Consider the following 17,647-nt stretch of genomic DNA (forward strand, 5'->3'; position numbering starts at 1 on the left):
CATTTTCGGTTTGAACATCGATTACTTTGTTGTGGTCTGATATTCATAAGGTCATACCCTAGTCCAAAGCCAATCCGATTGGGGTAGGTTTTGACACTCTTCCAGTAAGGGTCAGAGAGGAGAGAGAGAGAGAGAGTGCTGATGTGGACCTTTATCCCCTGACGTTCGTTGACCGGTATGGCTGGAATCGTTATCGTCTACAGTTCCCTGACCGGTGTGGTTCCCTAGTGCCTCTCACAAGAGGGGTGTGGGACCCACCCAGAGCACTTGACCAAACACTCTGCCTGGGTGGGGTCCACCCTCCTCTTGTGAGAGGCACTAGGAAACCGCACTGCTCAAGGAACCGCATAGGATAAAAACTCGGTACGGTTGTGCGGTTCCTCTCATAGGGGGCTGAAGTGATCATTCCACCCCCGACCGAACACATTGCTCGGGTGGGGTCCACCCCCTTTTCTCAGAGGCACTAGGGAATAGTACCGGGCAGAGGAACTGCAGGTGATAAAAATTCGTGCTTGATGTAGGATACGTCTCTAGCCGGCAGACTTTATTCCCTTGGGCAAAATTTGATCAGTTATAAGCGATTCTAAACCAAGGCAAAAACAACGCCTGAAACCGCACTGTAGAGAATCACCGTGGGCGGAGCGAGGCCTCCGTCGTCAGCCGGGGTGATTCACATATAGATCGCTATTCAACGCGCTACGTTCTTTACAGAGCTAGCGAACTATAGGCTAACTGAACTCGTTCGGTAATCAGAAAGGCAAAACAAAGGAAAAATGAGCCCCACTTCGAAGAAGCCCAAGGTGGAGCTGGATTCGTTAGAGAAGGTTACGCTGGAGGAAAATGGAGAAGACAGATGCAGAGACGAGGAGGAAGCGCTGGTCGCGCTCATTGAACACAGGACCAAAGAAGTTGAGCATCTCCGACAGAGGATAACCTATTACAGGTCTCAGGTTGAAACCTATTCCCTTTTTTGCTTTTATACTGTGGGTTCTCGGGCATGTAAATTCTTTTCGAGCACACAGACCGACCTCCTATGTTATGTTTCGCTTAACTTCATCGCTAAGTTCGATAGTTGCCACTGATATTGAATACTGGGCCTGCTAGATTCTGCTTTGGTTGTTGCTATCATATACACCATTGAGATTGAAGCCTGGGTCTCGGCCAACTGGAATTTTTTTCTCGTGATGTAAATATTGATGCACTGATTGGCTTCTTCTCGTTCATCGTTATTGACTTATTTTTCCTCTAATTTAGGAAAGTTTATTTCCTTCAATTTAGTGTCATATTTTCTTACATTAAAAATTTATAAATCAAGACTGATTGAGAGAAGCGTTATCTGTCTTGGAGAGTCGTGGCTTAGTTGGCCTTCAATTCTAACATAGGTCCTTTTCAACTTTTCAATATTGCTATTTGGTTGCTAATTGCATTTCCAAGTTAATAGGTAGTTAGAACTCTTAATATTTGTTTTCTTCTTTTTCTGGGGTGGGGTGGGGTAGGGGGGGGGGATAGAGGTGCTAAGAGGAGGCTTAGCTTATAAGTTATAAGAGTTTGCTATCTAAGTATATTCACAGCATTTAAGAAAAATTAGAGGTGGTGAACACAAATTCTGGACCCAAGATGTTTCGGAACAAATCCATTGAACACAATTCATTTTTGTGATGGGAATTCAGACGCTGGTGACATTTACAGCTACATTGAGTTATATAATGAAGATGCCTGTCAACTTTGATTTCGAAGAGGGAATGGAGGGTAAAGTTATGGGAGCACAATTGGTGCGCCTAATACTATGACTTCTGCATGTACCTTCATAGGGTACCCCTCTCCCCCCAATCCGTCAATGAAGAGTTCTTAGTGAACCATTTCTTCTATTTCATCTTAAGAAGATGAGGAAAACTTTGTGGTCCCCATCTTTCTAAGAGAGTATTTTGGAGCTGGAGATTGACTTGGTGTGTGCTTATCTTGAAGAAGAATTGTGATGCAATTCGAAGAAGGAAGAATGGAAAACTCTTTCTAGTGGTGGTTGCAAGTTTTTATGATTTAGATAAGTTATACTCCAACCAACCAGGTCTTGATGTTTTCTGGTTCACCCAAAACCAGTCCTAATTAATCCAACCCAAGACTCCAAGTCTTAGTCAAAGAAGGGCCAAACATAATTAGTACATGTACGCCTAATCTATAGGTTGAGAAAATTGAGTTCATCATTCCATCCAAGTATTTTGAAGAGAGTACTCCTCGCCTTGAAGTCTACATTCCCAACTTCCAAGAGTTGCATGGGTTTAGACAGGACATTCATCATACAAAGGTAATCCCTCAACTTTCTAAAACTCGAGGTCAAGTTATTTTAAGTCGGGGAGAGCTGATGCAGATCGAAGAAGGAAGAAGAGAAATCTCTTTCTAGTGAAGTGGCAAGTTTGTATGATTTAAATAAGTTCTACTCCAAGCAGTACACCATCGAAGAAGCGAGGAACCATGTCTGCAGTTCTTTGAATGACCCTGTTCTGGTTCAACTGAACCAAATTCAGTTGGATCAGGCCAGATCAACCAGGTTTGGGTTTTTTTTTGGTTCACCCTAAACCAATGGTGATTAATCCAGTCCAAGTCTTAGTCAAAGAAGGACCAAAAGTAATTAATGCATGTGTGCAGAATTTGAGAAGCATTATCTAGTTAGTAGTAGGGTCAAAAGTAATTAATTCTTCTGTGTAGAATTTGAGAAGCATTAGCTAGTTACTTACAACTATAATCTAAAATCATAGAAGATATTATTTCAGTCAGAAAGTCAGTTCATTGATGGTTGTGTAAGTCCTTGATAATGTGAAATTTATTTAATGGTCAAAGAGTATAGGAGAAAGTCGTAATGTGAGTCTAGAACTATCCCAGCCTTTCTAAAAAAGGGCTGCCTGTAAGCATTTTGAAGCAAGTTAAAAAGTTAAAATTTCTGGTTTATGCCAATAGATGTGAGATGCTAACCTAGGCCTTGGTGAGAATCCTTGGTCATATCCTTCTTATCTCTTTCTTACTTCTTCCTTTGTTATTAAAATTGCTCAATTCTTGTTGTGTTCTTACCTCCTACGATCATGTCTATTGGGGATTCTGATTCTGTTGCAAGGACGAAATCAGGATTCCATTAAATTGTCTGGCTTTCAATAAAAATGGCCTGGTGATTTCCTTTAGATCACTCATAAAGCACTTTTCTGTCAAATCCTTTAATGTCGCAGTTGTGAAAAGCCTCTTGAACCATTCCCTACATTGATTACATTTTCTTGGGTTCCGCCTTTCCAAGAAAGTTGAAGGATATCCTCCTTATTTGGCATCTGTTTCATGTTGGGTCATGTGGAAGTATTGTGGGGAAATACCTTCCATCTGCCATTTGGTGGATCCTTCAAAAAGAGTGTGGCCGTAGTATCTTAAATGGTGTTTCATACCCTTCAGCAAAAGTGAACTCATAATCATTTTTCAGAATGGGAGAATGTTTTGGGTCATATCTCAACCCATGCTGTTTTGCTTTGCTTTCATCTATGAAATCTATTTTCTACCATGGTTCCATTTGTTTCCAGGTTAAAACCATATAGAAGGAAAATTTTCAAGTCTGTGAGGGAATTGTTTATGCTAAACTGTCCCATCCTGCTTTGGAGATTTCTGTGCAGATTGAAGTGGTGTCAACAAGCTGTGCATAATGCATGACTGCCCTTGCCCTCTCCTATTGAGCCTGGTTTAGTATGACTTGACTAGGTTTCATATTCTGTTCAACAACCCATGAGATTAATTGGAAGTTTTTTTTTTTGTGGGTAATTTACACATACCACCCCTAAGGTTTAACGAAAGTATAATAATACCCCCTAGTTTTGGATAATTCTGTGTACCCCCCTGAGGTTTACAAATGTTAACACATACACCCATTCCGTCAGTTTATGACTAACAACGTTAAAAATATGATGTGAAATGACAAAATTGCCCTTACAAAACAAAAAAAAAAAACCTGCAATTCGTCTTCCCCAAATCAATTGGGGAAGATGAGTTGCATGTGAGAATTCAAAGCTTCTTCTCCTCTCCCACCATTCTTCTCCACCTCCTCCTTCACAGCTTCGGAGCACAACCCACATATCCACTTGCTAGAGAACCTGTCTGGTTGCATTAGTTGCAGAAAATAGGTTGTCTTCTCACGCTTAATACAGATATACATAGCCCGCAATGAACACAAATTTAAAGGTTACATGGTGTTGAGAATCCATTAGAACAAAAAAAAACTGGTAATAAGAATGAAAAATTATAAACATACAATTTGGAGATTTCTCTATGAGGTAGAAATGAATCTGATAAACCCCAAAAGAGCTTGTTAATGATGATTTTCCCCAAATGTATTATCAAGCAACTATACATACGAAGGGAGGTGGGCAAGAAAAATGAAAACAAAGAATCAGAAGACCGGAATTACAATAAAAAACACTAATTCGAACCGAAAACTAAGAACAATAGAGAAATCGAATTATACCACATTGAAACATAAACTTGGAATGGGATCTTTTTCCCGCCCATATGCCATATTTATGACTAGAAAGAACCTTACGACTCTCCAACCATTCAACGCTGGGGTGGATGGATGGGGGTTACGAAAAAAGGACTGGTTGTTCGCTGTTCCGATAGACAAAACTGAAAAGTGAAAAAGCAGTCGTAATTCCAGTAAATCCCACTCCATAGAAGAAACCCTAGTTAGTATTTAGTACCTGATCTTGAGCTCAGAGATCCCATCTTTGAATGCTTTGAAGTACCTTTTATTTCTACTCAATCCGTTGACAGGCTCAAAAGTTTCAGGTAAACATCACTGCACCGATTCTCCTTCCTTTTGATAAATGTTCTTAGTTCTAACTACTTTTTTTAATTCTTTAAATTCTGATGCAACTTTTCTGATCTCGGCGTTTAGTTTAGTTTTGCCGCTTCATGAATCTATACTCTGTCCAAATTAAAAACATTCCAAGTGTTCAAGGATTTTCAGAACTCATCTTCCCCAATCGATTTGGGGAAGATGAGTTGCAGTTTTTTTTTGGCAAGGGCAATTTTGTCAGTTCACATCATATTGTTAACGTTGTTAGTCATAAACTGATGGAATGGGTGTATGTGTTAACGTTTGTGAACCTCAGGGGGGTACGCAGAATTATCCAAAATTGGGGGGTATTATTATACTTTTGTTATACCTCAGGGGTGGTATGTGTAAATTACCCTTTTTTTTGGTGAATAATGGATCTATGGGGGATAAGGGGGGGGGGGGGGAAGAGGATACAAAATCAAGCCATCCTTGTAGAGGAAGGAGGCTGTAAGAGAGAGCTGTCTAAACCCCAGGTAACAACAATATGCCTGTTCCTTGGGGTGTCAATAATGGATCTATGGGGGATAGAGCGGAGCTTAGAGGATACATCAAAAGAGATGTCTTTCCAAATCAAGTCTATGGATCGAGATTTGGAAGTCCATCTCCTAAGATTCCTCTCCATCCAAATGTGATGAACGGCGGAGCAAAAAACAAGCTTTCCAACAGTGTCACAGAGAGTGCTGGCTTTGAAGGTCATACCCAGCCAGAGCCATTCTCTATGAAAGGGTAAATGTCTCCTGCTGTGGGGCCAAATGGACGATAGGGCTTTCTTCTAGATGGTGGGTGTAAAGGGGCAAGCAAAAATGAGGTGTGCAGTGTCCTTAAAACCATTACAACAGAAGATGCAAGAGGGGGTGATAGGGATATTACGATGAAGGAGGAAGGCTTGGGTTGGAGGCAAAGGTTAAGGGATCTCCAGACTGTAAGGCTATGGCAAGGGATGAGGCCTTTGAACCTGACCAGTTTGTGCCAAGGGACAGGAGGGCTAGGGTTACGAACAAAATTCCAGGCCGAACTGAAGCTAAAACGGCCGTTGGGGGAGGGGAGCCAAATAACCTTATCCGCAAGAGCCGGGCCGGGGGGAGGGAGAAGGGGGGAGGGTGGACCAGATCTGGGAGAGGATGGGGATGAAGGGGGAGGGGGGAGACCAAGAGCCTAGAGAGATGATGGAGGAGAGGGGGGCAGTTTTGGGGATGCCGGAGGAATAAATCGCTCTTGCACCAATGACATTGTAAAGAACTCCAAGGGGGTGCTAGGGATCGAGCCAAAGAGAGGTTGATGAACCATCAACAATAGCCGAGGAGGTGGCTCTAAGGGCAAGAGGGCGAAGAAGGAGAATCTTACGCCAGACCCAAGAGGAGTCAGAGTGGATGGGAACAGTCTAGATGGAATCATTTTTGAGGAGATGGGAGTAGACCTAGTTGACCCAAATGGAGTCATGCCTAGAGGAGATTTTCCAGATGAGCTTGAGAATTCCCGCGGTACTGGAATCACGGATGCGGCGAATACTCAGGCCCCCTTCAGCCTTGGGGAGGTAGATTCATGTCCAACTGATTGGACGCAAAAATTTGGAGGCTTCTTTCCCTTTCCAGAGGAAGGCACAAAAGAGGTTTTCCATTGCTTTGATAGTGGCTTTGGGGATACCATAGATGCTACACCAGTAAATGTAAGATGATTGGAGAACCGATCTAATGCATTCAAGCCTACCAGCATAGGAGAAAAGTTTACCTTTTTATAGCTGGAGCCGCTTATGGATATTGTCAAGCATGGGAGTGCAATGGTGGCTGGAAAGCCTAGCATGGATGAGGGGACGGCCCAGATACTTGACAGGAAGGGCTCCAATGGAAAAGCCAGTTAGACGTAGAAGGGTGTCTTTGTTAGAGTCGGAGATACCGGTCAGGAAGATTTTGGATTTGAGGAGGTTGATACGAAGGCCAGAGAGATCCTCGAAGAGGCGGAGGGAGGACATGATGGCAGAGATAGAGAAGGGGGAAGCTTTTGAGAAGATCATCAGCTCATTAGCAAAGGTAAGGTTGAGGTGTTTGCATTTGGGGATAGGGGAGATAAGGTGGAGATCCAGTTTGGATTGGAGACTCCTAGAAAGGACTTCCAAAGCCAGGGTGAAGAGAAAGTGGGAAACCTTGGGGGATACCAACCTTGGAATGAGAAAACCCGGCAGGGGAACCATTAACCAGAACAGAGTAGGAGGGAGAGGATATGCAGGCGAAAATCCAGCGGACAAAAGCAGGGGGGAACCCCATTTGGGTGAGAACATCGCACATGAAGTCCCAACGGAGGGAGTCAAAAGCCTTATGGAGATCGATTTTCATGAGGGCCGCAGGCGAGTGAGATTTTCGATCAAACCCGTGCACAATCTTCGAGCAGAGAATAATATTGTTCGTAATACTTTTGCGAGAGATGAAGGCTGATTGATTGGGACTGACCAGGGAGGGGGTGACAAGCTGAATCCTATTGGCTAGAATCTTTGTAATGAACTTGTAAAGAAGATTGCAAAGGGAGATAGGTCTGAAATCAGACAGGGATGAAGCTCCATCTTTTTTAGGGATGAGACAAAGGAAGGTCTAATTGATCTGGGCGAGCTGGCTGGGTTTAAAGAAGAAGCTACAAATAGCTTTGAAGAGGTCTCCTTTAATAGAGTCCCAACAACTAAGGAAAAATCCCATATTAAAGCCATCTGGACCGGGAGCTTTGTTGGATTTGTGGGAGAGGATTGCTTTGGATATTTCATCATTAAAGGGGATGGATAGAAGGAAGTTTGTCATTGGGGGGGGGGGACAAACTTAATGATGAGATCCGGGGGAAGGGGGAAGGGGGAGGGTAATGTAGTCCTAGGTAAGGGTAATCCCACTAGGAGCCAGGGTAATGGGGTCACACATAAGGGCTGGCTTCCGCGGATCCAATACCAAGACGACTTCTTTCTCAGGAAGTGCAACAAGTACTTGAGGAATTGGTGGATCTCATGCCCCACGAGTTAGCTGCCAAGTGCCCCCTAGGAGGGCAGTCTACCACAAGATCGAGTTGGAGTCTGGGGCCAAACCCCCTGCAGTGGTTGGGTTTTGCAAATGGCCCCAACAAAAAATCAACTCCATGAGCACCCTAGCTGATTGTAAATCAGGGCGCAGGAGATGAAAACTTTGTCAAATTTCGTAGAAGTGGGTGTGCCCCCCCTCATTCATCTACAGATAACAGCCCATTGGCGCAGGGAATGGGCGCCCCCTGGTACTATTAAAGTGACTTTCGCAGCGAGGCTGAGCTCTCAACATAGATTTACAATTTGTTCCATAGGAGAGTGGGAGAAGCTCTGGAAACAAAAAGCCCTAGGGTCCCGACCCACCAATGAATAGGAAGCGGGGCAAGGGTCTTTCATTAAAGGGGGGAAGCGATCGTAGAGTTTGAAGAGGGTAACTTCGCGCTTTGACCAATTAAAAAAATTAGCCACTAGACCGAAGAGGTGTCGCTTACCCATAAGGTGGCTATTATTCTTTTCTCATCTATTCCTTTTATGTTTGATGAGAATCTAGGCTGGAGATGATTTTATAGGCGAAGTTACATAAACTGATAGGTCGAAAGTCATTGATAGAAGAAGGGAACTCGACCTTAGAGATTAGAGTAATAGTTGGTCAAACCGAAGTAGAGGCGTATAGATACCGATATGCAACTGGAATACCTTAAACGGGGTATCAATATGGGCAAGGTGCTTCTTTTTCGACTCGGTGCCATTTCCCCTGCATCGGTGATTACTGCACTTTTCTTTTCTTTTATTTCTTCTGTCATCCGGTTTCTTATTCTTAAAGAATGAAATTCAAATTTGTTGGTATTATACATCTAGGTCGCATCGGTTTGGCCTATGGAGAATGTGATCGAGAAGATATTTTCAAGGCCGCCAGCATAGGAAAAGACACAGAAAAGCAAAAGAAGGAAAAGAAGATGTAGCAGAGACCATAACGAAGTTAGAAAAACAGAACGAGTGGCTAAAAGTGTATGATGATAAGCCGAGGAAGATGGGAATTAACTCGCTTTCCTGCTTGGAAAAAAAAAGACGTGAAAGAGAAGTAGTGGAGGGGGTGTCTCATTTCGGACCTTGCAAAGAGAGAACATGTTTTTTCCTCTTACTTTCTCTCTCATTCGCGGAGCGAAGAAAGCGGGCTTTGCCCCAGCTACTGCTATCCTTGGGAAACCAAAAGAGCTACCGAAGGAAAGGGATGCAGTCTCTCCCTTGGCCTTTGGAGAAGAGAGGGCAGAGAAGAAAACATCCTTCGCGCAAGGATATACCTTGCCTGTGCGGGCTTAGCTTCGCTTGCTTTGATGAAGTTCTCGCTTGCTTTGATGAAGTTCTAGTGTTAGCTGCCGTGCTGCTGCATGCCTTCTTTTTCGATCGCGTCAGGATAAGGGTTTTGAATCAATAGTTGTGTCCGCTTTGCTCTCAAACTGTCCTTCAGGTGTAGGTGTAGTACCAACAAAGTCAAGTTCAAGCTCTGGGTCGGATTTGACAGCGGACTTGATGCTGAGGCACAAGGAAGTTTGGCATTGGGGGGGGGGACAAACTTAATGATGAGATCCGGGGGAAGGGGGAAGGGGGAGGGTAATGTAGTCCTAGGTAGGGGTAATCCCACTAGGAGCCAGGGTAATGGGGTCACATACAAGGGCTGGCTGATTGGGTTAGGGTTCAGAAATCTAGGTCAAAACTAGGGTTAGGGTTGGACAATGGCAATGGGGTTTTAATGTGCAGGTCTAGGGTGCTTTTATGGCATATAAATAATAGGAATTTGGGAAGGTTTTAAAATTCTGCAATTTTGGACAGAATTGTGTTGCAGGCTTTGGGTTTTAATGTGGTGAAGGAATGGAGGGGATAGAGTGGGAGTTATGAGCTGGGTTTTGGATCGAGTGTAGGGAGAAGTGTGGGGGAATGTATGCTGGAAGTTTGGTTTGAAACTGATGGCCAGATTTGAAATTATGGAGGAATCCTAGTTAAGGTAGGAGTTGCAGGTTTAATGGAGGTTAGGGTTTGATGGATGGAGGGGGGTGGATTAGGTCTAATGAAGGGGGAATGGTTGGACAGATTAGAAGAAGAAGGTTTGAAATCAAATTGCAGATTCAAACTTACTGGATTGCAGAGACAATGGCAGCAGCTTGATAACTTGAAGAAACCTCCCGATCTTCATGATGCAAGGAGTCGCAGGAGTCCACCCACCCTATCCACCTTGAGATCCACAAGGATATACACTCACAAAGAGCAGTAGCAATTGGCAGCAAGCATAAAGCTAATTTTAATTAATCAAATTCGTATCCCATACTTGGCCCCCTTACAACCTGATATAAAAGACTCAAAATTAGACTCCTACACTAAAAAGGAAAGGCCTAAACCAATCCTTAACCTACTAGGCAACTTAAACTAACTAGGAAACTAAAATACTAAAAGAAATAGACTCAAAACATGACTGGACTTATAGAGTCCTAATCCAGCCCAATTTACATCACATGACTACTTAACCAAGTCACATGATCACTTAAATTGAACCAATTGGATGCAACCAATTTGAACCGGTTCAATTAAAAAAACATAAAAATAAACTAAGTATTGGGCTAATCCCGTATGCAACCTATGTACCCCTAGTTTAGGCTCATTAAAGTGGCCTAATACATAGAAAACCCTTGGGAACAAAGCCCAACATGTATATAACCCAACCCTAGGCCTATTTCTAAAGAAATAAGCCAATTTCTATGATGAACTTGCATCAGAGGGAGGGGGGACTGTAGAGGGTTGAGAAGAAAGAGGCCGCTTCAACTTTAATCTCAAAGACGGAGGAGATGGTGGTCCCATCCTGAGCGAGGAGCGAAGTGATGGAGTTGGAATTCAGCCTGGCTCGCAAGGACCGGTGGAAATAAGCCATGTTGGAGTCTCTAAGCTCTAGCCACTTAATCCGGGATTTTTGGCGCAAAAAGCTTTCTTCTTGGAGAGAAAGGGAGAAGAGTTCCTCAGATAGCTTTTTCTCTTCCAAGGCAAGCTCAGGGGGGAGCGGGTCCGATTGGAGCCGAGATTGAACTCGAGCAAGGTCTGACCGGCAAGAGGAGACACGAGAGGAAATATTGCCAAAGGTGGAAAGGTCCCAACGCTTGAGAGCAGACTTGGTGCGACAGAGCTTTCTAGCAAACGCAATGAGGGGAGGGGAGGGGAGGGGAGGGGCAAAAGACTGGAGGGCACCACGCTTGGAGGATGGTGGGGAGGTAGAGGTGATGGGAGGTCCACATATCAAAAATTTGAATGGCTTGGGACCGAAATAGGAGTATGTTTGGATAAGAAGGTGACAAGGGTAGTGATCAGATAAGCCCTGGAGGAGGAAGTTGGCATGGGAGTGAGGAAAGGTGGAGAGCTAGGTTTCATTGATAAGGAGACGATCGAGCTTGCAAGCAATCCGGTCGATACCCACTCTCCGGTTATGCCAAATGAGAGGAGAACCTGTCCATCTAAGGTCATCGATGCCGAGGTCCTTGATACAGTCATTAAAGGCATTGACAGAAAGGAGATTGAGGGGGCGCCCTCCAACTTTTTCAAATTGGAATCGGACGACATTGAAGTCGCCGTCCAGTCCCCAAGGGAGGGAATTCATCCCAGATTTAAGAAGAGAGAGGTCGGTCCAAAGTGCTATACGATCGGCAACCAGATTGTGGGCATAGGTATAGAGAGGAAGAAGGAAGGAGTGGAGTTAGGGAAGGACAAGTGGAGATGAAAGAGTTGGGAGGAGGAATGGGATATGGAGATTTGGAGTTTAGAGGGGTCCCAAAGGATCCAAATACGGCCATTAGGAGAATGGTTGTAGTTGGAAAGGAAGGACTAAGAAGGGGCAATGGAGGCGGCAATGCGAGTAGCATTCTCCTGGAGAGCACGGGTTTCAAAAAGAGCGCAGAAGGAACACTTCTGTACCTCCGGCGAAAATAAGTGATAACCGGGCTTTGAACAAAGGGTCTCCAAGTGGGGAAGGCCTAACAAGACCTAGGGGAGGAGGCAACACATCGGATAAGGATGATGGGGGGGGGGAGAGGGGAGTCGGGAAGAGGGGAAGAGGAGTCGGGTTGGTTGGGGGGGGGGACAGGTGAAGGGTCCACTGGAGGGGAGAAAATGAGGGAGTCGGAGTTGGAACGGGTCAGGGGAGGCCGGGATGGGTGGTTTGGGTAGTGGGCTTGGTAGAGATGGGCTGGGGGGGGAAGATGGGGAGATTGTAAGAGAAGAAGGATTTGATAAGGATGGGGGGTAGATGGGTCGGGTTAGAGAAAGAGTAGGCTTAAGGGGTGGAGTGGATGGGCCTAAGGGAGTGAGGGATGGGTGAAAGGGTGTGGGCCTGAGGGGAGATGGGCTTAAGGGAGTAGGATTTAGATGGATTGTCGTGGGCCAAAGGGGAGGTGGCCTGAAGAGGAGAATGGGAGGGTACAGGAGAACTTTTGGACATCTGGTTAAGAGGACACGTGGTCGTTAATTTAGTGGGGGGGTCCGGTAAAATGGAGGGAGAGGGAGTAGGTAGAAGGGGGAGGGTTAAAAGGGAGTAGGGATAAGAGAGAAAAGGTGGACGACAGCTAAAGGGAGAAAGGAGTTAGGGAGAGGGGGAGAAATTACCAGACCTTCACGCAGAAGAGGATCGCCTAACATGAGCATAACAACTGGAGGTGGCACAGACCTGAGCTTCAGCGGAATCTGTGGCAGGGGAAGCCTGTAGAGGCAAGGCTCTGTTCATTGTCATTTCGGTGGAGGCGGCAGATACAGAAGATGTACCCCAAACGGCTAAGGTATCCCCTCGAGCTAGGCAGCTCAACAAAAGAGACTTGTCAGGGGCCATTTTAGTCTCCAGAAAGGGAATCGAGTCATCAGGGGAAGCATCGTTGGTCGATGAGAGGACCTCGTCCAGACCAAGGGGATTGCAGGCCTTCTGCGACAACAAAGAAGCAAACGATGGCAGGGTTGCAGCGTTGGGTTCAGCGGAGGTCAGAGGGGCCTTCGGACTAGCAGGTGCCGCCGCCTCCCTACCAGGACGAGAGCCAGAGGCGGGAGGGTCACGACAACGGTGTCTGTGGCAGCGGCGAGAAGCTGATCTTCCTCTTTTAGGAGATCCAGAGAAGCATGATCGTTGCGGAGGAGCAAGGAGTCCATAGGACCTAGGGTGATGCTCCGGTGGAGAAGGAGAGGCACGAGAGTCGACACCAGTAGCAGCAGTGTTCGTCAGATTTGCTGAAGGGGCAACAGGGTCGTCGTAGGAGGCGGATCAGAGGGGGGCTTTGCCTGAGCAAGCCTTTGATTTGTGACCGAAGACTTTGCAATGAATACAGTGGGGGGGGGGGCAACCAATCGTATTTTACCGGCTGCTCGAAGCTAAAACCGTTGTCTTCAACAATGGAGATGGAAGGAGGAGGGCAATCAACAAGTGTGTCTATGCAAATATGAGCGTACGAGAGCCTGTCCATCTTCAAAGTGCGAGCGTCTGAGTAGAGCGGGAAGCCAATGACATAGTCTAAGCGGCTAAGGCAGTCTTGGCTCTAGTAGTGTAGGGGGAGACCTGGAAGGGTGATCCACAAGGGAATAGTGCTGAGGTCGACCTTGTGGAGTTGAATAAAGGGAGTCCAATGGGTGAGGAAGATCGGTTTGGAACCAACCATCAAGGGGTACCAGCAAGGGCACGAGCTTTGACTTCTTCGGAGAAGAACTTGAAAATAAAGACTCCATTATCAAGAAGGAATAAATCCAGAGCCTCACCAGCTTTCCATTGCTTGGTGAGGGAAGCCTTGACGACGTTGAATGCAGGTCTGGGGCCAAGGAAGTGGCCGACAAGGCAAGCTTGCCATTTGGAGATCTCGGGAGAAAGTAGGTTGTTGGGGCAGTGGGCGAAGAGAGAACCATTTTTGGAGGAGGGCTTAACATAATGGAGGGAAGTGTCGAGGAGATGGGTTAACGTGAGAAGAGGGACGACCATGTCTTTGGTTTAGCGGGAGCAATAGGGGGGGGGGAGGTGGTGGAGTCGGGGGTAGTGTTGGTGGAGTGGCTGGTGGTAATGGAGGTATCGGGATTAATGATGGCGGTGGATATGGTGGTGGCTGAAATGGAGGGGGTGGCTGAGGCGATGGAGGGGAGGGAGGTGGTCGGAGGCAGGGGAGAGCTCATGCTAGAGAGCTCATCGAAAATTAAAAATCAGATTTAAAATATTCAAATCGATGAATTCTTCACCCCTGAGCTTTGCTGGTTTTCTGAGCTTCATTTTGATGAATTGGAAGGTTTTAATTGCTTGATGGGTGGTTTCCATGCTGTGATGCAGGATGGCCACGAGTAATCCTAAATTGAAGTTGCAGATTAAACTAAAAATGATTCAGGGATTATTTCACAATATATGAACCTATTGATATATTGAATAATCGTCAAATATGTTCAAAATAGAGTAACTATATAGCAAAAAATATGAAAAGTAGAGAAAAGAGGAAGTGTAATCCTCCAAACTTTATCTTTTGTTAAGGAAAAAAAAAAGATCTTGGAGGCCACGGGAAACCCACCATGAATGACTAGAAATTCAAACTTATGAATTGTTTGATCAGGTTTCCCCACCACCTTCCTACATCCTCTCCCAGATCTGGCATTCCCTTCCCTCCCTCCCCCCCCCTCTTCCTCCTCTTCTCATGCGGACAAGGTTATTTGGCTCCCTTCCTCAAATGGCCTTTTTAGCTTTAGATCTGCCTAGAACTTAGTTAGGACCCATGCCCCTACTGTCCTCTGGTACAAGCTAGTCTGGTTTAAAGGTCACATCCCTTGGCATAGCTTCTTAGCCTGGAGAGCCCTTAACCTTTGCCTCCCGACCCAAGCCTTCCTCCTTCACTGAAGAATCCCTGTCCCCCCTTCTTGTATCTTTTGTTGGAGTGGTTCCAAAGACATTGACCACCTATTCTTTGCTTGCTCCTTTACCTCTACCATCTGGAAAAAAGTCGTCATCTATTTGGCCTCGTAGCAGGAGACACCTCTCCTTTGCTAGAGTGTGGCTCTGGCTGGTCATGACTTTCTCTGGTTGCTCTCTATGCGACACTATTGGCAAGCTTGTGTTTGGTGCCGCCCTGTATCACATATGGATGGAGAGGAGCCTTAGGAGATGGACCTCCAATTCTAGGTCTTTCGACTTGATTTGGAAAGCCATCTCTTCGGATGTCTCCTCTAAGCTGAGTTTCCTGCCTCAAAAGGCCTTTTTGAACTCCCCAAGGAACAGGCATATTGTTGATTCCTGGGGTTTAGATAGTGCTCTTTTACAGTTCCATTCCCCCTTTAGTTGGGTTCGGGGCTTGTTTCTTTCCCACCCTCTCTTTCCTTTGTATTTCCCCCCTCTCTTCCTCTCGCCCCCCTTGGGCTTTGTTAATAGATTTTTTATTCACCAAAAAAATAAAAAAAAACCTAAACCTTTTTTGGGATTTTCCATATTTTTTTTCTACTATTGTGCTTCTTTGGTACCGACCTGATATATATCTTTAATAAGCCTATCAATTGTTTGATCAAGTTCCTTACCATCTTCTCAGTTTTGTAACCCATCAATCCTCCTCACTTGTGGAATTACAACCTTGTTTGTAAACTTCTCCTAGTACCCTAGCAGGTACTTCTAGTTACTTGTCTCACGCCTCTAGAAGGAAGCGCTTCCGCCCAACCTTTTTTTGGGTGAATAAATATAAATACCAAAGAAGAGAAATACAGGGAAACCCCCAAATTAGGGGGCAGAGAAGAAAGAAAAAAACAAACTACAATACATAGAACTAACACATCCCATTAGAGAGGGGGGGGGGGGAGGGGGCAAAGCAAGGAAGAGGGAAGGCCCTAGGAAACAACAGTATGCCTGTTCCTTAGGGAGAACACACAAGAAGCGGAGGAACCAGAAATTTTGGTTGAAACTTCAAAGGAGATGGAGTCCCAAATCTGACAAAAGGATCTAGAATTGGGGTCCACCTCCTTAAATTGCACTCCATCCAAACATGTGATGTTGTCGTGCCGAAAGACAACTTGCCAATCTTATCACAAAGAGACTTCCCGGCAAAGGTCATGTCAAACCAAATCCACTCTCTTTGGAAGGGGAGAATTCTGCTCTGCCTAGGCCAACATTTATCCAAAACCCCAAACCAAATAGTGGAAGAGAATGGACACTCAAAAAATAGGTGATCAACACTTTCAGATCCGTTCCAACAAAGACAGCATGCTGGGGAGATAAGGATCTGACGGTGAATGAGCAACGATTGCGTTGGGAGGCAGTTGGAAAGAGTATGCCAGGCACAGAAGCTATGGCGAGGGATATGGCCCTTGAACCAAACAATCTTACACCGAGGGGAGGTAGGGCCCCTAGATCTGATGAGATTCCAAGCCGATTTAACACTGAATAGACCCGAAGAGGAGGGCGCCCAAGTAACAATGTCTCCCGAACCTGGAGGCCTTCTAGTGATGGAAGGAAGGGCATTCCAGATTACAGCCAACTGAGGGAAGGGGAGGGGAGCCCAACCATTAGAATGTCTGATGTCCACAACTAAGGAATGCCTGTGGTCTCCTACAATGTAAATAACTTTGGAGCCAACTAAGGGTCAGGGAAGGAGAATACCCTTAGGATGCCAATGGTTGAACCAGAGGCTGGTAGAGGCACCATCATCAATCTTTTAAAGGTGGTAACCCCTAGAGCTGAAGGCCTGAGCTTCAGAATCTTTCTCCACTCCCAAGAAGCATTTGGTGAAGGAGCAACAGTCCAAATGGAGTCATTTCAGAGCAGCATCGCATAAATCTAGTCAACCCAAAAACTTTTCTGTTTAGCAACCGACTTCCAGATTAGTTTGAGAATGCCAGCCATGTTGACCTCTTTGATTCGTCTCAACCATAGTTTGAAAACTGTCTCGTTTTGGCGTCTCGACCAAATCGAGACAACTGAAACCTCGAAGTCACCGAAACATTGTATTTTTTTCTCTGAGTTTTGCTTGGCCATTTCGGGGTGCAAAAGGCCGAAATAGCCAAAATACCGAAACAAAATGACCAAAATAACCAAAATTTTGACAAAAAAGTGCATTTTTTTAGACTGAAATGTAAAACCCCACATGCATGTCATAATTATTATATTATTATTTTAGATGTCTTTGAATATTTTAAAGTTTTTGTGAATATTCTAATAATATTTGCATTGAGATGGTAAGTATTTTTGTTATTTTATGTTATTTTATTGAGTAATATACTATTTTATATTATATTAATGTAGGGCTTATTATTTTATGAATTTTCATATGAGACATTCCTATGATAAGATTAATACACTAAGGTATTGTTATATGTATAATGGTATATAAATTTACATATTAATATATTATATACTAAGTGAATAGGGAAGTAGGTGTGAATAGTGAAGCATGAGGTGGCATGATTAGTGATAATCATGCTTAATTAAAAGTAATCCTGATTAATTAAGTTAGTAGATCATTAATTAGAATTTATGATGTTTAGAGGTGACCATAGTTGTCATGGCGTCGCCATGGCGTCCTGGCACTGGAGAAGCCTGCATGGCGACCTACGCCATGGCGTCCTTTGATTTCTTCTTCCTATCTCTCTTTCCCTCTTCGATTTCTGCCTTCCCTCTTCGATTTCTTCTTTATTTCTTCTTTCCCTCTTCGATTTCTTCTTCCTGTCTCTTTGTCTCTGTTTTGCAACTAAGAAGTCGCCAGATCTGATTCCAGGAATTAAATACTCCTTGCTTAGTTGATTTCTGTGATGAGTTCTTGCTGGAATTGATA

At 44.8% G+C, this 17,647-nt stretch overlaps 1 protein-coding gene across 1 annotated transcript in view; it reads left to right on the forward strand.

Annotated features, from left to right (window-relative positions):
- The first annotated feature begins 727 nt into the window (after nt 1–727).
- Nucleotides 728–17,647, forward strand: part of LOC122672601 (U5 small nuclear ribonucleoprotein 40 kDa protein-like) — a 43,051-nt gene continuing 26,131 nt past the window's right edge. Inside the window, exon 1 of the mRNA XM_043870061.1 lies at nt 728–950. Coding sequence (XP_043725996.1) covers nt 774–950 — 177 coding nt within the window. The 5' untranslated portion in view covers nt 728–773. The remainder of the gene's footprint in view (nt 951–17,647) is intronic.

Source organism: Telopea speciosissima, chromosome 8 (genome assembly GCF_018873765.1).
Source record: "Telopea speciosissima isolate NSW1024214 ecotype Mountain lineage chromosome 8, Tspe_v1, whole genome shotgun sequence".
Classification (NCBI taxonomy): Eukaryota; Viridiplantae; Streptophyta; class Magnoliopsida; order Proteales; family Proteaceae; genus Telopea; species Telopea speciosissima.